Raw genomic sequence first — 22,949 nt, 5'->3', positions numbered from 1 at the left:
TGAAAATGAGTACGGAAAATGTGATTTTTTGTTTGTTACACAAAAACGTGTTCATCTGATAAGAATTTATATATAGAATCGGTGTAAGTACAAACATTAAAAACAAAAATCCACAAAGTTTGTCCACATGATGACAAACTATGATACGTCCCATAGACGTATGGGCGGAAATCGCATAACTGCGGCAAAAAGTAAATTTTCAAAATGAAAAATGATTGGATGTTCCAATTTAAATTACTTTAGAACATCCTGAAAAGTAGAAATCGAAAGTTAATTTAAAACTTGGCAACCCTGTTCAGGAGAAAAAAAGCTGCCAATGTTTACCAAAATTTATGCAAGTTGCATGTAATCAAGGAGAGCAAAAATAAAAAAGTTCGTGCCCCATTTTTCGCAATAAAAGTGAATAAAGAAAACTTTTAAATGTGGATTCTAAGAGGAGGACTAGCAGTTCAAAATGTTGTAAACACTAGAGGTCTGAATCGAATAACTTTTCACTACATGTATGCAATTCGCTGTCGAATATAGTACATACACTGTCTTTCTCTCAGAGCGCAAGTAGTGAAGTGAAGAGAACACTTGCTTGTCAAATACCACCAAGTACTTATCCGAAACAATATGTGTTCTGAAAAAAAGGAACAATAAAAATGTAAGTACTTGAGGAAAAGTACAACATGGATTCTCTTCACTTCACGTGGTACCACAAGTATTTCTCAGTTATGTGCGAAGCAAAACTTTCCATTATTATTAATCATAGATATGTATGTAAAGGGTGATTTGTTAAGAGCTTGATAACTTTTTTTTTAAAAAAAAACGCATAAAATTTGCAAAATCTCATCGGTTCTTTATTTGAAACGTTAGATTGGTCCATGACATTTACTTTTTGAAGATAATTTCATTTAAATGTTGACCGCGGCTGCGTCTTAGGTGGTCCATTCGGAAAGTCCAATTTTGGGCAACTTTTTCGAGCATTTCGCCCGGAATAGCCCGAATTTCTTCGGAAATGTTGTCTTCCAAAGCTGGAATAGTTGCTGGCTTATTTCTGTAGACTTTAGACTTGAAGTAACCCCACACAAAAAATAGTCTAAAGGCGTCAAATCGCATGATCTTGGTGGCCAACTTACCGGTCCATTTCTTGAGATGAATTGTTCTCCGAAGTTTTCCCTCAAAATGGCCATAGAATCGCGAGCTGTGTGGCATGTAGCGCCATCTTGTTGAAACCACATGTCAACCAAGTTCAGTTCTTCCATTTTTGGCAACAAAAAGTTTGTTAGCATCGAACGATAGCGATCGCCATTCACCGTAACGTTGCGTCCAACAGCATCTTTGAAAAAATACGGTCCAATGATTCCACCAGCGTACAAACCACACCAAACAGTGCATTTTTCGGGATGCATGGGCAGTTCTTGAACGGCTTCTGGTTGCTCTTCACTCCAAATGCGGCAATTTTGCTTATTTACGTAGCCATTACACCAGAAATGAGCCTCATCGCTGAACAAAATTTGTCGATAAAAAAGCGGATTTTCTGCCAACTTTTCTAGGGCCCATTCACTGAAAATTCGACGTTGTGGCAGATCGTTCGGCTATTCATGATGAAATGTCAAAGCATACTGAGCATCTTTCTCTTTGACACCATGTCTGAAATCCCACGTGATCTGTCAAATACTAATGCATGAAAATCCTAACCTCAAAAGAATCACCCTTTATATCACATATTTCATATATTTATGTATGTCACACACTTACCTTAACGTTTGCCGTTCTTTATAACAAACCAAAACATATATTATGGAGAGTAACTGTTTTTTTGTATTTCTGAAACTGCACGTGGTTCATGGAGTACTCTATGAAGTTTTGTTCTCGCAACATACTCGACTCTGAGTACACCCCAATAAGAGAGAAAGAGGAATATGTGTTCGTTGGTAGTGAAGATATCAGAGTAGCAACAAGAAGTTACTCGTGGCTTTTGGTGTTCATCAAAATGTGTACCAATAGTTTTGCGACTCTCTCAAAGTACACGTGTACTCTGCATTTACAAATGGAATTGTGCAGACCTCTAGTAAACACTTTAAAAAATATTTTTGTTTTTGAATTTCAATTTGTGGATTCAACAGTGCTGTTTATATGTGAAAATTTTAGTACATACGTATATTTGTGAGGAATAGAACTAGAGTGTTTAGCGATTGTTAATGAAAATCTTTGCTATCATTGTTCGTGAGGAAGTATACTTTTACGTGCTGTAAGGTTTGTCTGCCCAAACTTGCCCATACTAAAATAAATGTAATTTTTCTAAAAATAGTGAAGATAAATATAGTGAATTATTCTCATTTTGGCTGAAAAACAAAAAAGATAAAAATGCTATCTTTTCTTTCTGGAAAAGTAAAATACCACATAAAACCGACGAAAAATTAAGCCAATTTATTGGAACACAAATAATTATTAACAGGTTGGCTGATAAGTCCCCGGTCTGACACATAGATGGTGTCACTAGTATTAAATGCATATTATTTTTATATAGTACCAACCTTCAAATGATTCGTGTCAAAATTTGACGTCTGTAAGTCAATTAGTTTGTGTTATTGTGAAAAAATGGGAAAAAAGGAATTTCGTGTTTTGATAAAATACTGTTTTTTGAAGGGGAAAAATACGGTGGAAGCAAAAACTTGGCTTGATAATGAGTTTCCGGACTCTGCCCCAGGGAAATCAACAATAATTGTTTGGTATGCAAAATTCAAGCGTGGTGAAATGAGCACGGAGGACGGTGAACGCAATGGACGCCCGAAAGAGGTGGTTACCGACGAAAACATCAAAAAATCCACAAAATGATTTTGAATGACCGTAAAATGAAGCTGATCGAGATAGCAGAGGCCTTAAAGATATCAAAGGAACGTGTTGGTCATATCATTCATCAATATTTGCAAAATGGGTGCCGCGCGAGCTCACATTTGACCAAAAACAACAACGTGTTAATGATTCTGAGCGGTGTTTGCAGCTGTTAACTCGTAATACACCCGAGTCTTTCCGTCGATATGTGACAATGGATGGAACATGGCCCCATCACTACACTCCTGAGTCCAATCGACAGTCGGCTGAGTGGACAGCGACCGGTGAACCGTCTCCGAAGCGTGGAAAGACTCAAAAGTCCGCTGGCAAAGTAATGGCCTCTGTTTTTTGGTATGCGCATGGAATAATTTTTATCGATTATCTTGAGAAGGGAAAAACCATCAACAGTGCCTACCATATGGCTTTATTGGAGCGTTTGAAGGTCGAAATCACGGCAAAACGGCCCATATGAAGAAGAAACAAGTGTTGTTCCACCAAGACAACGCACCGTGCCACAAGTAATTGAGAACGATGACAAAAATTCATAAACTGGGCTTCGAATTGCTTCCCCACCCACCGTATTCTCCAGATCTGGCCCCCAACGACTTTTTCTTGTTCTCAGACCTCAAAAGGATGCTCGCAGGGAAAAAAATTTGGCTGCAATGAAGAGGTGATCGCCGAAACTGAGGCCTATTTGAGGCAAAACCGAAGGAGTACTACCAAAATGGTATCAAAAAATTGGAAGGTCGTTTTAATCCTTGTATCGCTCTTGAAGGGAACTATGTTGAATAATAAAAACGAACTTTGACAAAAAAAATGTGTATTTCTTTGTTAGACCGGGGACTTATCAGCCAAGCTGTTAAATTAAAAGAAACTGTGAAAGCCACAAGAGAACCAAAATTGGGAATATTGGGAGATACATATACATGGGAGTTATATCTAAATCTGAACCGATTTTGATGACATTTTGCACACTTTAAGGATACTATAAAAATTACTCTATGTTAAATAAATAAGCACAGTATGAACTCATTTCTCGAAATCGGGCGTTACATATATATCTAGGGCTTTATCTAACTTTGATCCAATTTTTTGATTTTTTTTCCAAATTCAACAGTGTTTGTATTCAACAGTGTTTGTACTTCTACCATGAAAAAACGCTGTACCAAATTTGATCAAAATCGGTTAATAATTGCGAACAGAATCATGCAAACAACAAACACAGACGGACAGAAATAGAATTAGATACCGAAGAAAGTGATTTTGATGGTTAATATTTGTTTAATCTTAATTAATAAAATTAATTTAATAAAATGTCTACTGGTTTATACTATTTACATCAAGTTCAAGGCGCTTTATTAATAAGGAAAATAGGCAAGTATAAATAAAACTCCATATATGAGTATATTCTATAATATTCCAAGTGGAATTACAATTTCGACCACTCCATAGTAACGCCACTGGAATAACTCACTTTTTGTAGGTAACATTTAATTTTGATAAAAAATATCGATATACCCTATTTGGAGATACTAGATTGATTGTAAATAATTTTTGCCACAAATTTTCAATTTCCGCCCATAGTGGTATGTTCAGCTTATCAGTGACTTTCAGTAGGTTAAGCTTTCTAGGGTTAAAAATGTCGACTTTTGTGTGACTTTCAGTGAATTTTCATCGGTCAAATTTCAACATAAAAATTCTAATTCGACTTTTCATTTTTTTGACAAAGATTTACGTAATGCCAGTTATATTGTATTATTGTTTTAGCTTTTTGCTAGTAATGCGGCATGCTAACTTAAGCTGAATTTGGCATTCAGTAACATAATTAGGAACGTATATGGTTTAAGGCGCTTGGATCACGTATCCCAGTTCCGCAGGCTTTTATATGGGATGAATCTTTACGGATTGCTTGATTTTAGGTTTATGTTGTTTCTCCACCGAATAATTTATTCACATGAGCCTTTTTATTTATATGATAGAATACGATTTGCTAGATCTAAGAGGTGTCCAGGTTTGAGAGGTTAATTTTAATGTGTTAATATAGCAAACGTCCCCAGGCAACTGTATGTTAGGGAGTCGTCCGGTTTTCAGAGTGTCCAGGTTTGAGAGGTTTCACAGTATTTATTGTTAAATATCTCTATTTTTCTATTTCCATATTAATTTATATTTTTATAATAATTTATTATTATTTTCTTTTATATAATTTATACAATTTATTCGTTTTTGTTTTTTTCTCAAATAAACAAAATGTAATATTTAATTTAATTTCTACCTCATGTTAAATTTTTTTGTTTTCATTTACATAATCTAAGGATATTATTGTTGGTCACTAAAATGCCTTTACTGTAATTATAAGAATTACTTCTGGTAGCAGGTTATTAAAAAAATCTCGTCTGGTGCTAGAAGTGCTGTTTAGATAAAATTGATTGATTTTCATATCAATATTTTTTCTACGATATACAGATGTAAATAACTTTTTATATTCTTTGCAGGGTATTCGTCACCCCATATATCCCGATGCTATTGGAGATTCATATGCAGCCACCGAACGTTATGCTCGAGGACCCCCTCTTACACACTATGATGAAGTTGATCCATATGGTCGTTCGGCACGATATAGGGAACTTCCTCCACATCGTATGCCACAGTATGAAGATGAAAGGCGTCTACGACCAGCACGAGAAGTTATTGTACAAAGAGTAGAACCTGTAGGAAGAGGTGACGAATGGAATGACCCGTGGATGAGATCAAAGTCTCCAGGCGGTAGAGGTTCTTCTCGCGATAGAAATGACAAAAGACGCAGAGATCGGCGTAGTTACAGCAGTAATTCGTCATATTCGAGTTCAAGCAGCTCCCAAAGCGATTCAAGCTCTGATTCCAGTCGTTCACTAAGTTCACGTGGGCACCATCGTCGGCGTTATGCTACAAACTCGCATAAATCTCCTCCTCCGGCTTCTCGTAGACCGGTCGGAAGATCTCTGCGATCGCCATCACCACCACCAAGAAGATCAAGACGGACTCCTCCAAGTAAGTTAGTTCAATATTTTAGGCATGTTTTGAATTTATCTTCATTTGAATCGCATGCAGCTATTGATCAACTCAATAATGATCTTACGGAATTAAAAACTACTTTTATCCTCGATAGAGACCAATGCTTCCTAAAAGGTATATGTTAATAAAATTTGTTTATATTTCTTGACTTCAAACAGGTACACCAACAGATGTAATCATTATTAAGATTTGAACACAAATCTCATCCGCAGATTTTCTATAAAAGTATCGGTTGAACGCAAAATGTGTCTACTCGTCAATGTTTTGTTTAGTTTTTAGCAACAACTTTTACTGTTCGTCATAAGATTGGCACATTATATACAATTAAATCTGGTTTTAATTATTGTTGAATTTTAATTGTTTCGTAATAGGTTTACATCATTCACCTTCATCAAAACGAAGGGCAAACACATCCATTTCACCAGTGTATAATAGAGGCAGTGCATACAGTCCGGTTCATAAGAAGAAGAGGATTTCGCCAAATGTGAAAAAAGCCCATGCAAGTCGAGGCAAAATTAGGCGACGACATTCATCATCATCTTCCGATTCAGGTATGTTTGACTACTAGTCCCCCTAAGAGAATATTCCATATTTCATTAAAAGTTTCTTCAGACTCTAGTGCTTCTGATACAGAGTCGGATACAGGTTCATCTTCATCTGGAAGTACTTCGAGGTCAAGAGAAAATACACCTCCCAAACGTTCTCGTGTTGTCGATAAATCCATTGCCATTGAACGAAAGGGAGTCAAAAAGGGTAAATATATATGACACAAACGTTTTATTTTTTGAAAACCTTACTACAATAGCAGAAAATTTTAACATATTTTTATTATTTACCAGTGGATCCACCGAAAAAAAGGTCACCGATAACGATAGAATTGAAGAAACCTACTGCTGTGGGTGTTTCCGCTCTCGCATCTCCTACTCATTCCTCAACATCGGAAAGAGATTCAAAGAAATCCAGACGTGAGGAACTTTTGAAACAGTTACGTGCTGTTGAGGACGCTATTGCTAAGAAAAGATCGAAACTGTCATAATGAACCGACATTATAATTAGCAATTAGTCGTATTAAGGATTAAACAATTTTCTATTGATACATATATTTTTCAGTTTAAGCCACATTGACAAACTAATCAAATAAAGTTAGATAAGCGGAACAATTAACTTGGGTGTGTCTGAAATAAATGTACAATAATTCCTAACGGTCATTAAGTCTCGTTGATTAAATGCGTATCAAGTCTAATAGTATCATTATTTTTAAATTTATCTTCATCATAACTTTCAGGAAGGAAGTAACGTATTAATATTTTTGTATCGACAGTAAATAATAGTCCGTCCGTTTATTTTGTCCACTTTTCGTTAGTTATATCAATATATGAAAATAAAATTTTAATGAGTAATAATGAAGTGAATGCCATCTTGTCCGCTTTTCAAGGATTCAATCCCGGATATAGTCAAGAAGAAGTTTCCAATTCTCTCTCATAGTGTATTCGTTGGACAAAAGTAAGTAATAATCAAATATAAATTATAAGTAAATAAATAAAATTAAATACATATAACAATAAATACACTTAAATAATAATTATAATTAAAAATACAAACAGAAGCATTAATCACAAAATTATTATTTATAAGTATTATGCTTGAAATATCTTGTGAACTATTTATTTAAATATGACACTTGTAATGTGGTATTTTGGTACAGATTGGACGCACGTCACGTATAATTTCCCGGGTGTGCGTGATGTGTTCCTCCGTTACCATGAGCGGTGGTCGGCCTCGACAACAGAATTACAATGTACCTATTAAAGCTTTACGAAGCTGATTTTTTGCCGAAGTCGATATTTGGCAATAATAACAAAATTTGAACGGAGTCGAAATCGTATACGTAATAGTAACAATTTATTGAATAAAAGCGTAAAAAGCAATTCACTTCAAGAAGTGTATTTAAATCAATTTGGCATAGTTATTGCAGGCGGTCGAATTTTAAGCTTACAATTGAAGAAAGCGCAAGAAAAGCCACGCTAGCATTGTACTAGTGCAAAAAGGTAATAGGGAAAAGTGAGGACTAAAATCGAAAATCTACATTTGCCGTATACGGCAGTCATGATGTTGTGATATATTGAGTCGGCGGATTGCGTGTGTTTGTATTCGCAGGTGCACTTTTATTATTATTATTACAAAAAATATATATTTCAATAAAAATGTATAAATTAAATAACGCGAAACATAAATCTTGCTTGTCTGCAGAAAAAAGCTAGTCATTTTTATATAAACAAGTAACAAAATTCAAATGTAAAAGAAATTTTAATATTGTATTTAAATTTGCTTTCATTTCTATATTCGGGCATGTTTCTAGGTTTCACATGAAAGATTTGCGGGGAATTTTTCCCGTAGGGGTTGTTCTGGGAGCTACTTTTCCCGTCACATACGGAAAACATTTTTGTTTTTTTTTTTTTAATGGAATCTTTTCTTATTTCCAAAAAAAGGATTCGTAACCGAAGTAAATCTTTTATATTAAATTTTTCTGCATGCTTGATACGGATTTTTAATGGAATCTTATTTCCAAAAAAACGATTCGTAACCGAAGTAAATCTTTTATTTTCAATTTTTCTGCATGCTTGATAAGTATTGGGTGACAAAATAGCATGGAGGCCCTTTAAAAACAAGATTTTAAAATATACCACAAATTGACCAAGATAACCTTTCACTTGTTGCAAAAATGCGGTTGCTTAAAAGCGGCTGATCTTATGTATTATTGGGAGCCACCGTAGTGCAATGGTTAGCATGCCCGCCTTGCATACACAAGGTCGTGGGTTCGATTCCTGCTTCGACGAACATCAAAAAGTTTTTCAGCGGTGGATTATCCCCACCTCAGTAATGCTGGTGACATTTCTGAGGGTTTCAAAGCTTCTCTAAGTGGTTTCACTGCGTAATACATAGGTTAGGTTAAGTGGCAGCCCGATGTATCAGGCTCACTTAGACTATTCAGACCATTGTGATACCACATTGGTGAACTTCTATCTTATCACTGAGTGCTGCCCGATTCCATGTTAAGCTCAATGAAAAGGGACGCCTTTTTATAGCAGAGTCCGAACGGCGTTCCACATTGCAGTGAAACCACTTAGAGAAGCTTTGAAACCCTCAGAAATGTCACCAGCATTACAGAGGTGGGATAATCCACCGCTGGAAAACTTTTTAGTGTTCGGTCGAAGTAGGAATCGAACCCACGACCTTGTGAATGCAAGGCGGGCATGCTAACCATTGCACCACGGTGGCTCCCTACAGACCCTTCTTTACCTCTGGGCCGTCTGGACACGTGTCCAGGGCCCCTAGTTCCTGCCAGATTGCTGAATTTTATTATGAAGATGTTAATGAGAAAGAGTTAGAAATGCAATGTTTGCATTTAACAGAATACTTGAAAATTGTGGACAGTGAAAATGAGGGAACTAATTCTATGTCAAAAATATATCAACTTTTGAAAGAAAACAACATTGACGACACATTTCCAAATGTAGAAATCGCAATGACAATCTTAAGCATGATGGTTACTAAATAAAAGGATTTAAAAATGAATTGAGAAGTACAATGCTTCAAGAGAGATTAAGATTAGGGAGATCGCTGATGTCCATAGAATCTCAGCAAAAAAGCGTCGCCAAAAAAGTAATGAAAATTTTCTTTTTGGATCCGGAAGTGGTGCAAATTTGGCGCAGAAGCGATGAATTTAACATGGGCTTGTCATAGTGCGGATGTCCACTATTTCCACAGCCGTTGCACTGAATTTGCTTCACTCCTTAAGGTGTGATCCGAATTCAGTGTTTTGAAGGTAAATTAAAAAAAAATGTGATATTTTGCCAAACAAATATTTTTTTATGATTTTTAATGCATTCTAACCTTTGTTCGAATCTTTTGACCTTAAATATTTCCAAAAATTCGCAATTATTCTACAATGGATTTAGCATTTTTTATACCCTTCACCACTACTGTGGTACAGGGTATAATAAGTTTGTGCATTTGTATGTAACGCCAAGAAGGAGTAATCATAGACCAACCTTTTAGTATACGGATCGGCTTAGAATTAAATTCAGAGTCGATTTAGCGATGTCCGTCTGTCTGACTGTCGGTGTATTTTTGAGTGCAAAGTACAGCTCGCAGTTTTAGTCCGATTGTCCTAAAATTTGGTATAGGGTCCTGGTTCGGCTCAAAGACGATCCCTATTGATTTTGGCTCAGATTTAGATATAGCTGCCATATATATTTTTCACCGATCTGGTCATAATTGGCGTGTATATCAACCGATCTTCCTCAAATTCCGTACATCCGAATATTTTATGAGTCTCGAAAAACTTGCAAAATATCAGCTAAATCGGTTCAGATTTAGATATAGCTCCCATATATAGCTTTCGCCCGATTTACACTCGGGCCACAGAGGCCAATTTTTTGCTGCGATTTAGTTGAAATTTTGCATAGGGAGTAGAATTACCATTGTTACTGTGTGTGCTAAATTTGGTTGAAATCGGTTCAGATTTGGATATATCTCCCATATATAGCTTTCGCCCGATTTACACTCATATGACCACAGAGGCCAATTTTTAACTCCGATTTAGTTGAAATTTTGCACAGGGAGTAGAATTAGCATTGTAGCTATGCGTGCCAAATTTGGTTGACATCGGTTCAGATTTAGATATAGCTCCCATATATATGATTTTCTGATTTCGACAAAAATGGTCAAAATACCAACATGTTCCTTGTTAAATCGCCACTGCTTAATCGAAAAGTTGTAAAAATGACTCTAATTTTCCTAAACTTCTAATACATATATATCGAGCGATAAATCATAAATGAACTTTTGCGAAGTTTCCTTAAAATTGCTTCAGATTTAAATGTTTCCCATATTTTTTTACTAAAATTGTGTTCCACCCTAGTGCATTAGCCAACTTAAATTTTGAGTCTGTAGATTTTGTAAAAGTCTATCAAATTATGTTCAAATCGAGTGATATTTAAATGTATGTATTTGGAACTAACCTTTGTATATAGCACCTAACGCATTTGACGGATGTGATATGGTATTGAAAATTTAGATCTACAAAGTGGTGCAGGGTATAATATAGTCGGCCCCGCCCGACTTTAGACTTTCCTTACTTGTTTTTAAATAATTTTTACTATTTTATTAAAATAATTTTTACCATTTTATTAAACCTTACATGAACGGCGTGGTCATTTCAAAACGATCCATTCATGAAAGTGAATCAACACGCATGTGTTGTCAAACAGAACGGACGGGGTCAATCTGACAATGTAAAAATTACATCATGCGTTGTCAAAATAACAACGTAATTTTTTCATTATTGTACTCTGTTTTTTAACTATTTGAAACAAAAAAAACATAGAATTTGAAGTAGTGTTTAACGATTTTACCTTATCACAATGGACTGAATAGTCTAAGGCTATGGTCAAACTAGGCAAATATTTGACCCAAATGAGTGTCAAACAGTTTTCCAGAACCATTTTCCAAATATCTGAATATGGGTTTTGGAAAATAACCCTACCATTATGTTATACATCCAATATGAGCTCAAAATAATTTGTGGTTTCGGTGTGGCGACGGATTCTTTTTCGATTTCTGTCAAATATTTGCCGTGTGTGACCATAGCATAAGTGAGCCTGGAACTTAATCGGGCTGCCACTTTAGCCTATCGATTTTGCCTGTCTCAAACCTAGAAGGGTTCCTCTTCAAACGTCATAAATTAAAATTTTTAATTCTACCTTTGCTCTTACATAGATTTTTAATCACTAACCTGTGAATGCTAAGGGAGTTACGTTTGTGGTAAATATTACATTTTTCTACTCTCTTGATGCGAATAGCAATAAAAAACCTGTTTTATCTTTTTTTTATTATAACAAAATAGGGTTCTGTCAAAGTCAAGACGGCCCTGAATGTATAACGTACATACCACCCATCGAATCAAAATGATCAACTCATCTAGTGTAGGGTGACCTGGTAAAGTTGGTCACTCGAGTGTAATTTTCCCTTCCAAAATTCTAAATAACACCTACGGTAATCTATTTCACTTTTTATTATACGATTACTTCTTTATCTATTTGATCACTGGTTAAACATTTTTGTTATCAAATATTGCCTTCCTGTCCCAATAAAGAAGAACGCTCAAAGATTTATGTTCATTGTTATGTTTATTACTAAAAACAAAAATACTATATACACTCAAGGAATTCACTAATTAAATGTACAACGAATCTCATAGGTATATTTCTTATATGGAGATATTTATAGAAATACCTTGCTTTAATCAAAAAAAAAAAAGAACAAATCATATTTTCATATCGGTACTATTTATATGGCTATGGTTTGATAAGGTCTACTTTCAAATTTTTTTCTTTAATTTTCTTTGAATAATACAATTTGTTTTTGAAATATGCTACAATTTTGTTCCATACCAAGGTAGATTTAGTAAGGTAGTTTTAGTATTACAAAAACAAAAATGTCAGTCACCATATTGAAACTTTGATCGTCAGTCCAATTGAATTAAATTTCCCACTTGTTGAGCAATATGTTCAACAAGTGGGAAATTTAAAATGTAGAAAATCTGGAAATGTATCGATGTATGCTTCGAAATATTAGCAAATGTCTCACGGTTCGCAAGAATAATTGAAGTAATTCTTAGGTTAGGTTAGGTGGCAGCCCGATGTACCAGGCTCACTTAGACTATTCAGTCCATTGTGATACCACAATGGTGAACTTCTCTCTTATCACTGAGTGCTGCCCGATTCCATGTTAAGCTCAATGACAAGGGACCTCCTTTTTATAGCCGAGTCCGAACGGCGTTCCACATTGCAGTGAAACCACTTAGAGAAGCTTCTTACCATAAATTATGAGGACGATTTATTTCGATACTTTTCTGTCATAAATTTAAAGCAAATTCAAAATTTCAAAATTTATGGTATAAAATTATTTTATTTTGAGTTTTTATTTTTATTTGTCACAATTCTCAGTTAAACATTGGCGTAGATACAAACATTTTCGTAGGGGGTAAAAGCTACAATGTGTACTCATTGTGAAGATACCTCAAAAAGAGAAAAAAATAATTCTTATAGATGGGGAAAACCCAGGATATTTAATTCAATTATGTATAATCATAGTTGAAGAAATACTGCATGTCATTTGGTAGGGGGAGATGACAAACCCATAAAACCCCTTTAGCTACGCCTATACCATTAAGCAAATGCCGACAATCAAAGTTCTGCTCAAATGAAAAAATTTTAATCACCTGATGGCTTGAAACTACCTTCCTAAATATATCTTGGTTCCATACCATATTCATATGTACATTTCAATTGTTAAGCTACTTACTACTAAATAATACATAAACATGTTCCAGATTTCATTCATTGAGGCTTCGTCCCTCTATTTCCAAGGATGATTATAGCTTAAATCGTCTTCTATGAGAACTTTATGGGCATATAAAGGGTGATTCTTTTGAGGTTAGGATTTTCATGCATTAGTATTTGACAGATCACGTGGGATTTCAGACATGGTGTCAAAGAGAAAGATGCTCAGTATGCTTTGACATTTCATCATGAATAGACTTACTAACGAGCCACAACGTCGAATTTTCAGTGAATGGGCCCTAGAAAAGTTGGCAGAAAATCCGCTTTTTTATCGACAAATTTTGTTCAGCGATGAGGCTCATTTCTGGTTGAATGGCTACGTAAATAAGCAAAATTGCCGCATTTGGAGTGAAGAGCAACCAGAAGCCGTTCAAGAACTGCCCATGCATCCCGAAAAATGCACTGTTTGGTGTGGTTTGTACGCTGGTGGAATCATTGGACCGTATTTTTTCAAAGATGCTGTTGGACGCAACGTTACGGTGAATGGCGATCGCTATCGTTCGATGCTAATAAACTTTTTGTTGCCAAAAATGGAAGAACTGAACTTGGTTGACATGTGGTTTCAACAAGATGGCGCTACATGCCACACAGCTCGCGATTCTATGGCCATTTTGAGGGAAAACTTCGGAGAACAATTCATCTCAAGAAATGGACCGGTAAGTTGGCCACCAAGATCATGCGATTTGACGCCTTTAGACTATTTTTTGTGGGGCTACGTCAAGTCTAAAGTCTACAGAAATAAGCCAGCAACTATTCCAGCTTTGGAAGACAACATTTCCGAAGAAATTCGGGCTATTCCGGCCGAAATGCTCGAAAAAGTTGCCCAAAATTGGACTTTCCGAATGGACCATCTAAGACGCAGCCGCGGTCAACATTTAAATGAAATTATCTTCAAAAAGTAAATGTCATGGACCAATCTAACGTTTCAAATAAAGAACCGATGAGATTTTGCAAATTTTATGCGTTTTTTAAAAAAAAAAAGTTATCAAGCTCTTAACAAATCACCCTTTACATCGTTGTTGGTATTTTACATAGATATTTTTTTCTTGTCTCTTATTATTTAGGGTTTCCAATTTTGTTCTCAAGAACGATTATTATTGGTGCAAACAAAAATACATAATTTTTTCTTATTATTTTCGTTGTTGTACATGCACCTTTTTTTTTTGTAATTACAATTAAATATGTTGATCCTCTTGAATGTTTTTGACAGGTAATGAGGATTTAAAACTTTTCTTTAAATTAGCCAATAAACAAGGTTCTTTTAGTCGTCCTGCTTTCACTGTAGCACTTTTGTTTTTGCATGATAGAAAATTTAAGTTCTTTTAAAGTTCAGCTTTCCCATTCGCACTTGCTTTATTATTTAATTAATGCACCTCTTTAGAAAAAACGGCTTGTCACATTGTTTGATGTGTCGAATTTTATTGTCCATTACTGTGTGATAACACTAGTTTGCAAAATAAATGTTTTTCATGTACATTTGATAAGATGTGACTTATTATGTATTTTGATCTGCTGAATTCGAAAAAAAATTACATTTTTTTATGGAACGGTTTTTCAGATATCCCGTTATTTTTAGTCTATAACGGAATATCTCAAAAACTGTTCCATAATTTTTTTTAACATTTTTTTCGAATTCAGCAGTTTTTTTTTCGAACGGTCCCATCGCCCACTTTCCCGACCTTCCGACCGTGAGGGCATCGTCCCCATGACGTAGGTACAGTGTACACACTAGAGGTCTGCATCGAATAACTTTTCACTACATGTATGCAATTCGCTGTCGAATATAGTACATACTCTGTCTTTCTCTCAGAGCGCAAGTAGTGAAGTGAAGAGAACACTTGCTTGTCAAATACCACCAAGTACTTATCCGAAACAATATGTGTTCCGAAAAAAAGGAACAATAAAAATGTAAGTACTTGAGAAAAAGTACAACATGGATTCTCTTCACTTCACGTGGTACCACAAGTATTGCTCAGTTATATGCGAAGCAAAACTTTCCATTATTATTAATCATAGATATGTATGTATGTCACATATTTCATATATTTATGTATGTCACACACTTACCTTAACGTTTGCCGTTCTTTATATCAATCCGAAAACATATACTATGGAGAGTAACTGTTTTCTTGTATTTCTGAAACTGCACGTGGTACATGGAGTACTCTATGAAGTTTTGTTCTCGCAACATACTCGACGTGATCACTCTGAGTACACTTCAATAAGAGAGAAAGAGGAATATGTGTTTGTTGGTAGTGAAGACATCAGAGTAGCAACAAGAAGGTACTCGTGGCTTTTGGTGTTCATTAAAATGTGTACCAATTGTTTTGCGACTCTCTCAAATATATGTACTCATTTAGCAAGTACACGTGTACTCTGCATTTATAAATGGAATTGTGCAGACCTCTAGTACACACCATGATCCGGACCATGGCGGGGTGGAGGCAGAGGGATTTAACCAGCTACAGAGAAGGACTCATCAGCCGGATATATTACAACACAAGACCAAATATTAGGTTATTCAATAAAACAAATGTATTAGTTATCCAAATATGCTAAAATTCTGGACTTCACCATATCAATACTTAAGATAGTGTCAACTAGATGATAGATTGAATTAAAATTATTGCACATCCTACGAATAGGCGCCACAGAAGCATAATTCGAACGTTGAAAATCAATGAAAAGAAACTGGTAATTCCTAGATGCCCTAAAAGGAACATTTATCCTAATCCTAGGTATCAATTCAGAGCATGGAATATCCCCACAAACTAGCCTATACCCCATCATGGAGCTCAACGTCGTCCGTCGGCTCCTAAGACTATGCAAATGAATCAGCCTCAATCTAGAAGTGTAAGGAGGAATAACAAAATCACTGTTCCAATGAAGATGTCTCAGAGCGAACAACAAGAACTGCCTCTGAACCGATCCTATCTTATCAATGTAAACATCATACTGAGGATCCCACACGATAGAACCATACTCCAGAATGGGCCTAACAAGGACAGCAAAAAAACCTCTTGGTAACATAAAGGTCCGAAAACTCCTTCGCCGAACGCTTTATGAATCGTAGAACCCCAGATGCCTAACTCACCATCGAATGAATATGATCATTAAAATTAAGCCTACGATCAATAACAATGCCAAGATCAACAAAAGAACCAACCTCTTCCAAAAACGTGCCCCGTATACTATACCGAACATCAATAGACCTAGACCTCAAGAGACGCATAAACTTGCATTTCTTCAAGTTCAAATCCATTAGATTTACCCTACACTAATCACCAAAGCTATCCAAATCATCCTGTAATAAACGCACCCGACCAGAATTATCGAACGAGGAGAATAACAACATCATCAGCATACATCAAAATCCTAGAGTTATCTACGGACTGAGGTAAATCGTTTATAAACACAAATAACAAAAATAAGACAGGCCCCAAATGACTACCCTGAGGCACACCTGATGGGACATTAAAGCACCTCGAATAGGTATCACCAAAAGACACAATCTTCGTACGGCACTCAAGATACGACGAAATCCAAGCCAAAATTGTACTGGCCAATCCAATCCTATCCAGCTTATACAACAACAGCTTAAGATTCACACGGTCAAAAGCTTTACTAAAATCCGTATAAATAACATGTGTCTGATTCCCAACAACAAACTGACTAATAACATGAGAAGTAAATTCCACCAAGTTCGTAGTTGTCGATAGGCCCTTATGAAAACCATGCTGGCAAGGATCCAGTATCGAAGAAATGCTAAGCGACAAAACATCCGTCACCATCTTCTCAAAACCCTTGGGAATAGCACTCAATCTTGCTATCCCCCTATAATTACTCACATCAAAGAGGCTCCCTGACTTATGAAGTGGTACGACAAAAGAACTCCTCCATCTTAGAGGAAAATAACCGAATCTCAATGAACTATTAAACAACATCGACAGTGGAGCAGAGAGACATTCGGAGCAAAACCTCAGAATTATCCCAGGAATCCCATCTGGACCACCACTGGTGGACGCCTCATCACCACGCAAATACCCAGAAACAGACAGATTATCAAATAATGGAATTGCCACCCTATAAAGCGACCTAATAGAATAGGGATATGAACCATCAGCATCATAAGCACCCTTTCTATAAACAGATTGAAAATAGCCCGCGAAACAGTTCGCAATGGACTGGTCCCCATAAAAATCAACACCATCCCTCCGGATCTTCGATGGCATAGTCGAAGACTTACGTTTCATCCTAACAAATTCATAAAAAGACCTCGGGTTACAATGAATGTCACCTCTAACCTTATCAATGTAACGAACATAACACGCTCTTGATTCCATATTATAAATAGACCTAGCGACAGAGTACCGAGCATAATCAAAATCAGATCCCGTCCTCTTATAACGTCTAAAACATCTATTCCTATCATTCTTGAGTCTCGCCAACACAGGAGAATACCATGGCCGATTCCTAGAGAAATCCACCCTTCGCCTAGGAACAGTCCGTGACACAAAACCGTCCAAAACCTTGTAGAAATTATCAACAGCCATATCGATATCAGACAACCGATCACATCTACAAACAGAGCTCCAGTCAACACCCGAAAGAAGCGAATTCAACACATTGAAATTCGTCTTTTTAAAATATAGTGAAAATACCTCTCCCCGCGCAGCAACCATTTGAGACCCATTAGCAACATCCAAGAGGGAAAGAGAGAAAGCAGGATGATACCTATCCTCGGGATAAGAAACAGGATCACATCTGGACAAATCAAAATTATAAGGATCGCCTACAAAAACCAAAATCAAAAATCTTCCAAGAGAAATGCAAAACTCCATTGATCTGACCCAAACCAGCATCAAGAAAAAGATTCAAAAGTTACCCATTCCGATCCACCAGGAGTAGTCAGTGGAGTCAACGCCTCCGTATCAGGCAAACTGATCCAAGACACCATAGGCAAATTAAAATCGCCCAAAACCACGATCCTGTCCGAATCGCTCATTCCAGACATAATACTATTTATTGCTACAAAATGACTCATAGATAGAATATTCCGAAGCCGGAGGAATATATGAACATGTGACGAATAACCTAAATCCCAGAACATCTCCCCTTAACGCAAGGAATTCAATATCATCAACATCGTCCAGAACAATTCGCTGAGGGGAAGGTGTCAATGACACCAATCAGTACTCCACCACCAATCCTACCTATACGATTCCTGAACACCAAGTAACGACCAGAAAGAATCATACACCGATGACCTGAGCCAAGTCTCAGTCATAACCAAAACCGCAAACTCAAAATCAAAACTATCAATATACAACCTCGATAATTTCGTATTCAGCCCTCTGGCATTCTGATAAACAATAGAAAACGAGCCCCTCAGTTTTTTGGAGATGGAGGAGGCCTGCTAGGTAATCTAGCTAAGTCATCCGACCGATCAACAAACTCCTTAACGAATGCCCTAGGAGGCCAATAATCACGATTACACAGCGTATCGAAGAGATCAGCATCAACAATACTCTTAAATGAAGACCTATTCTCAGAGAACTGACACTTCAACTTAATAGTTCTAAAACACGATATACCATCGAACCTAGACCTAATATAACAATCAATAACCTCAGCCGTCGTCTCCGGGGAAAACGAGAAGCAAAAACTACCCTCTTTGAAGCAGCCATATTGAGTTTCCTCGAGCTTTCCCCTTCGACTGAGGCTGAGGGCAATCCGACAAAGTAGGCATCGCGAAACTTATGAGACAAACCTGAATCAACCCACGACCCCGCGAAGAAGACGATATCGAGTCAGTCACCAAAGGGATCGGCAAAGGAGCTTGCGTGGGCTTTTCAATACCTGGAAAAGGATGACAAGCAATAGGAGCAGTCACAGCCGTTCGGGGCAGTGATGATACGGCACCACCTTCCGACGTACCGGAAACACTAGGCATCGCATCCTTCGTACCCTTTACACATCCCGTTGATGGTCCCATACCAGATTTCGGCAGCCCCGAACCAGTCCCAACAACCTTAATACGACCCTCCATCGGCGACGACCCTCCTGCCTCGTCCCCGACACAGGAGAGGCAACAAATGACGAAAGATCCGGAAACCTATCACACAACGTCGAAAATTTAAGAAAGTTCGAATACAGCTCCCAGATGTAACGCGTCATCGTAGTCACCTCTGACGTAGCCTCCCTAAAAAAGTTATAGAACTCCACACTAATCTTCCTACATCTCACACAACACCATCTAAGACCGTTGTTACCAACGTACAACTCATCTACCACACTTGCAGCAAGTCCAGCACATTTCGAATGCCAGTGCCCATTACAAAGCCAGCATACTATAACAATCTTATCATCAGAAGCAATTTTACAGTCCTCATTCGAGCATACCATGGTGAATTCAGTAACAAAATAAAATTAAATTGAAAACCAAATACAAATTATAAAACAAACTATAACAAAAATCAAATGAAAATATCCCACTTTCTCAATATACTAAGATGTCACAAAACTAAAAACGCTAAAAACACAAATCAACAATACAAGTATTGATCATCAAATGTACATTTTTAGTGTAAACTAGTGTAATGTTTTTCAAATGAATTTAGTTTTCTTTTAATTTAATGAATTTGATTAATTTAGTTTTTAACCAAAAGAACTCTCACGAGTACGCTTAATTTTAACTTCGTGTTCGATCGCACATCACAAAAATGATTCTCGTTCACAAGCAACAAGTGATCTACCTGTTTATTTGGCACCAACCTCTTTTATATCCCGAAGGGGAACCGCTAATTTTCGAAATAATGTTTCTACCCTCTTTTCTATTATAAAAGAAGTGTTTACGGCCGTAAGTTCGGCCAGGCCGAATCTTATGTACCCTCCACCATGGAATCCACAACGAATTACATGGGTTGTGGTAATACTTACCGATGGCAAGGTATCTTAAAACCTCTTAACATCGTCTTCTAAATTGTAAGTTAGTCCATACGGGTTATATATTAGACAAAAAGAGGCCGATTAAATACGTATATAATTCAGTTCTTGATCGGTATATATAGGGGAGTCAATAAATAATTACGAACCGATATGAACTGTTGCATGACAATTAGAGAGCCAGAAGTGAAATATGGGGGGTCCCTTTATATACAATTATGAACTGATATGGACCAATTTTTGATTGATAGAGGGTCGATTTATCTGGAGGGCTATATATAACTATAGACCGATATGGAACAATTTTGGCATGTTTGTTGCGGCCATACCCTTGCACAACGTATCGAATTTCAACCGGATCGCATGAAATTTATTCCTCCAAGAGGCTCCACAGATCAAATCTGGGGATCGGTTTATATGGGGCTATATATAATTATGGACCGATGTGGACCAATTTTTGCATGGTTGTTAGAGACCATATACCAACATCATGTACCAAATTTCAGCCAGATCGGATGAAATATGCTTCTTTTAGAGGCTCCGAAAACCAAATCTGGGGATCGGTTTATATGGGGGCTATACGTAAAAGTGATCCGATATGGCCCATTTGCAATACCACCTGACCTACATCAATAACAACTACTTGTGCCAAGTTTGAAGTCTATAACTTGTTTCATTCGAAGTTTGCGTGATTTCCACAGACGGACGGACATCGCTAGATAAACTCAAAATTTTAACTTAGAAATATTGGGGTCTTAGACCAATATTTCGATGTGTTACAAACGGAATGTCAAAGTTAATATACCCCCCATCCTATGGGGGAGGGTATACAAAAATATAACGGCTCTATGAATATGCAGGAGAATTAAAAACATTCGAAATAGAAGTCATGCCTTAAAGGGGAACATTTGAAAAATTTGAAGCTAAGAGAGCATTAGAGAATACTCCAAATTGCTCCAATAATACTACGTTCGCACTACACACAAAAAAAAAAAATTGATTTCAATCACGAAAATCGCGGATTCAATCATTTTTTTAATTGAAATGTCTTCAATCACGAAAATGATAGTATCAATCACCCATTTTGATTGAAAACCAACACGATTTTTAATTAAAAATTTAATTGACTTTTGTCACGGAATCAATTAATTGTGTGATTGAATCAATTAAAAACGTGATTGATTTTTAACATAAAATTCAATCACAGTTTTAATTGAATCAATTAAAATTTTAATTAATTTCGCGACAAAAATCAATCAACTATTTGATTCATTCAATTAAATAATTAATTGAAATTGGCTATAAATTTCGATTAAAAAATGTATATATTGCGACCCCAAAATCGTATTTAGTTTTTTTTTCTTTTGAAATAAAAGAAAATATGTGTTTCTTATAAAACATATTTAATATTTTATTATTTTTTGAATTATGCAATAGACAAATAAATTTGGTTCTTGTCATTTGTGTTTTGTTCTAACATAACTTATAAATACAACTACTATCAATAACAAAAAATAAATTATATAAATCATTATCTTCCTTATAATAATAGCCATGTTAGTATGTTCCTTCTAATATGTAGATGTGCCTAGATTTCAATAAATCAGCAGCCTGTAAGCTAAATTAGTTTTTCTGAAAGTAAACAGAATAATTCGAATTTAATTTTGTTCAATTAAAAGTTAATTTTGTTAAACATTACCTGCATAGAATATCAACTTCAATTCTTAGTTCCAGGTTGCAGATTTATAATCTTCTTTTGCAGTTGTAGTCTTTTAGCATAAAAAGGTGTATTAAGAGCTCGGTAATTTAATTTTAGTAACAATTCCTTTCCAAAATTTCCACACACTAAAATCGTCTATTAAAATTTGAACCAATCAAAAACAAAAATAATGGGAAAGCAATGTAATAATTGGTATTATATTGATGATACTTTGCAAATTCTGGAAATACTTAAAAATATAAATGGAAAATACATATTTTTATTATTTTCGGATATTTTTCATATTTTTAAATCCAAAAGAAAGAACTTTTTTACCATTACATAATTCAGCTCATTAGTTTATATACCAGATATACTGCTCTCTACTTGGGTTCAAACTGGAAAAGGCAGGTAAAACAAAAATGCAATTTAATGCCAACGCTACTTCGCAACTTCAAGGTGAATCTTCCAACAATCCCATACCACTCTTGGTTTTAAGAAAACTAGGAGTGAAAAAAAATTATAATTTTAAAAGATCAATACGGTACCCACTTTTTTATTGCAAACATATTATTATATATTTGATAAAATGATGGAGTTGATGGGATTGATTGGTCAATTTCACGAAATAAAATTGGTCACTAAAAGAAATGAATAAAAAATATATTATTTTAGTCCGTTTAATGTAAACAGGCTTCAATGGAAAACGGTATTCACATTTCACAATTTCTTACCTTCAATAAACGTAGATTGTTTTCCATTTTTGCAATACCACAAAACACAAACACAGGTAATTTCAAATGCGTTCTGTCATATATTTTTTCAAACCTTTACCACGTGGCCGTTTGTTGTTGCACACTTTATTTATTTCAACCCTTTGCTATGATTTGTTGTTGCGTTCAAAATATTTATGCACACATTTTGAATGCAGCAGACAGAATGTCGCCAATCATGTTTTTCAATTTACGCGAAAAACAAAAACCCAACCGTTCGTTACGAGTTACTTCCACAGACTGATCTCTCCATCA

General features: G+C 35.9%; 1 protein-coding gene and 1 long non-coding RNA gene across 8 annotated transcripts in view; one reads left to right on the top strand and one right to left on the bottom strand.

The window, feature by feature from the left end:
• Positions 1–7,035, top strand: part of LOC142232406 (uncharacterized) — a 40,268-nt gene extending 33,233 nt beyond the window's left edge. For 5 of the 7 annotated variants that reach the window (XM_075303210.1, XM_075303214.1, XM_075303211.1 and 2 more), the window contains 5 exons: positions 5,313–5,847; positions 5,908–5,985; positions 6,243–6,422; positions 6,475–6,624; positions 6,711–7,035. In XM_075303210.1, the coding sequence (XP_075159325.1) occupies positions 5,313–5,847; positions 5,908–5,985; positions 6,243–6,422; positions 6,475–6,624; positions 6,711–6,907 (1,140 nt within the window). In that variant the 3' untranslated portion in view covers positions 6,908–7,035. The remainder of the gene's footprint in view (positions 1–5,312; positions 5,848–5,907; positions 5,986–6,242; positions 6,423–6,474; positions 6,625–6,710) is intronic. The other 2 variants (XM_075303216.1, XM_075303217.1) reach the window with 2 other exon arrangements.
• Positions 7,036–21,683: 14,648 nt separating this feature from the next.
• LOC142230256 (uncharacterized) lies at positions 21,684–22,505 on the bottom strand. Its single transcript, XR_012720627.1, has 3 exons — positions 22,258–22,505; positions 21,922–22,162; positions 21,684–21,854 (listed from the first exon to the last, which is right to left on the bottom strand). It is a non-coding gene; the product is annotated as an uncharacterized LOC142230256 (long non-coding RNA).
• Positions 22,506–22,949: the final 444 nt, after the last annotated feature.

This window comes from Haematobia irritans, chromosome 3, assembly GCF_050003625.1.
Source record: "Haematobia irritans isolate KBUSLIRL chromosome 3, ASM5000362v1, whole genome shotgun sequence".
NCBI classification, from domain to species: Eukaryota; Metazoa; Arthropoda; class Insecta; order Diptera; family Muscidae; genus Haematobia; species Haematobia irritans.
The sequence above is the reverse complement of the archived record's forward strand: the minus strand, read 5'-3'. Positions and strand labels throughout refer to the sequence as shown.